This window comes from Dendropsophus ebraccatus, chromosome 7 (genome assembly GCF_027789765.1).
Source record: "Dendropsophus ebraccatus isolate aDenEbr1 chromosome 7, aDenEbr1.pat, whole genome shotgun sequence".
Taxonomy (NCBI): Eukaryota; Metazoa; Chordata; class Amphibia; order Anura; family Hylidae; genus Dendropsophus; species Dendropsophus ebraccatus.
Genome location: NC_091460.1, coordinates 34,600,553 through 34,603,030, shown reverse-complemented (window position 1 = coordinate 34,603,030; position 2,478 = coordinate 34,600,553). Strand labels below are relative to the sequence as shown.

The 2,478-nt window shown below is 39.7% G+C and overlaps 1 protein-coding gene across 1 annotated transcript in view; it reads left to right on the top strand.

The window, feature by feature from the left end:
- The first annotated feature begins 435 nt into the window (after positions 1 to 435).
- The window catches only part of NKX1-1 (NK1 homeobox 1), a 5,203-nt gene continuing 3,160 nt past the window's right edge, over positions 436 to 2,478 (top strand). Inside the window, exon 1 of the mRNA XM_069976383.1 lies at positions 436 to 883. Within this exon, the coding sequence (XP_069832484.1) occupies positions 436 to 883 (448 nt within the window). The remainder of the gene's footprint in view (positions 884 to 2,478) is intronic.

The window sequence follows — 2,478 nt, the reverse complement described above, 5'->3', positions numbered from 1 at the left end:
GCTCAGCACTCCTGCCAAGGAGATCCAATGGCTCTCAGCTCCTAGAAGACGCAGCACAACCGCTCAGTGTGATCCATCTGCTGGTGATCTCAGGGAGTCCTACAAGAAGAAGGAAAAGAGACCACAATCCAGGGTGCTGAGCCCATAAGGGTGGACAGAACCACACAAGATCTAAGGAGATCACAGAAGAGTCCATGGAAGGTCCCACAAGGTGTAGAAGAGACCAAGTCTGACCAAGGATCAAAGGAACTTAAAGAGTCCTAGACAGGTGCAAGAAGGAGTCCAAGTGCAGTAACCCAAGTCACCTCAGCCCTGCCTCTTACATTATAGCTGGTGCTATGAGTCCCCTATGGTTCTTCAAGGTCTAAGCTGGAAATAGTCAAAGTTTGCACGACAAGGAGCTGCAGCCTTCCCCTAGAGAGCAGTGAGCGAGCAATGAATGTGAGCAGGGACAAGGCTCAGCTAGACATCTCAATGCCCCAAGCAAGCCAGGCAGCAGTGGTAGTAGAGGCATGTACCCTGCACAGCGGGGGGGAGATCATGGACAGCCACCCCGAGCAGAGACTGACAGCCAACGAGCACCCAGTGTATGGCTGCCCCAGGGACAGGCAGGGGGACAGTCAGAATGGCAGCACCCCAGGGCAGGAGGGCATAGTGCCAGCCCCACCGCTCGTCCACAGAACCACTTCTTTTTCCGTCCTGGACATCCTGGACCCTAATAAATTCAACAGCAAGCAGAGGCATTGTACCCTGGCATACAGCAAGCAGAGTGACTATATCCTGAGGGCAGAGGACAAGCAGGAAGAGGTGGCCATAGACCTACCCAACCAGAAGGCTTTCTTAGAAGACTTTGACAACTGCAAGAAGTCCCCAGATGTTCTAAGTAAGTAACTTTATATTATCTATCTCCTATCTATCTCATATATATATATATATATATATATATACATATATAATATGTCTCCTATCTATATTTTATCTATCTCATATATATATATATATATATATATATATATAGCCTATCTATCTTATATATATATATATATATATATATATATATATATATATATATATATATATCCTTTCTATCTATCTATCTATCTCTCTTCTGTCTCTGTCCATGGTACTTCACATATTCACACATTCCCATATCACTTATGCAATGTAATTTTATTACATCACATCCTAGAACTACAAATAACAGCATGCCCTTTGGCTATCCTATATACACTGTGGATTTCCACCTGTTGTTGCTCTATATAGCAGTCAGAGACCCCTAATCCCCCTGGATATCAGCCCTAGTTCCATAGAATGGCCATAACATTGTAGAACACCTGCACTTACCTATCCCACAGCAGTTGTATATACAGCTGGACATGCTGTGAGTTGTAGTCCCACAGTTTATGGAGTTTGCTGGGTATGATACAGATATACATATAGGATACAGGCAGAGATCTTGTGAGATGTAGACCCAGTGAAAACTCGCTGAGAGTTGTAGTAGAAAGGTGCAGGTCATCAAGGGGTTAAGCCTTCCAGCAGACACTTTGGTTATTATGGCTTGGGGGGGGGGGGGTAATTTTCTAGTTTTTTAAAAGAAAAATCGGAATAATTGTGACAAAATGTCGCTTATCTGTAAGAAAACAATTAAATTCCTTGGTTTATATCGGGGGGAGATTGTGGTGAGCAGCAGCGGATAATGGGGGATCGGCCCCTGGTGCCAGCACAGCTGTCCGATCGATATCCTATTATCGAATGCTGCGTATCTCTTACCAGCAGCCTCCACCCCCCAACATCTACATTATAGGGGTCACAAGCAGGAGAAGGACTCCATTACAATCCACTACACTGGTGATTAGGGGTCGCTGGGAGACCCCCACCCATCATAACATATTCTAGGTGATGTGTAACCCCCATAGGGACAGAAAGCAGGGAGAGATTGCTATTAAAAAAAAAAAAAAAGATTTTTTTTTTTTTTTCAGTTATATCGAATTATCGGGCAACAGTTAAAAAAATGGAAAAAAAAACTTTGTAGAAATTGTAGCAATTAATACATTTTTATTCAAAAGTTTACAAAAGGGATAATAAAATAATCAAATTATGATCATTTAAATAATATACAGCTATAGATATATTATAAACACATGTTAGAAACATACAGAAAATAACTGTATTATTATTATAAATAATATTATAAAAATTATAAATAATATGTTATGATAGGATGATGTTGTGTTTGCTTTTTGCTTTGTTTTCATGTTATTTGGTATTTAAACATATATATATATATATATATATATATATATATATATATATATATTAATATTTAATTATTGGGATACAATATAGAATAGATGAGGTGAAACTTCTACAATTTCTTATTCTTATTTACGATTAGAAGATGATCTTCCTAACAGTTTTGGAATAGAATTGGAACATTATGGAATAAATTACAGATATTGACGGATTTTGCAGGGGTTT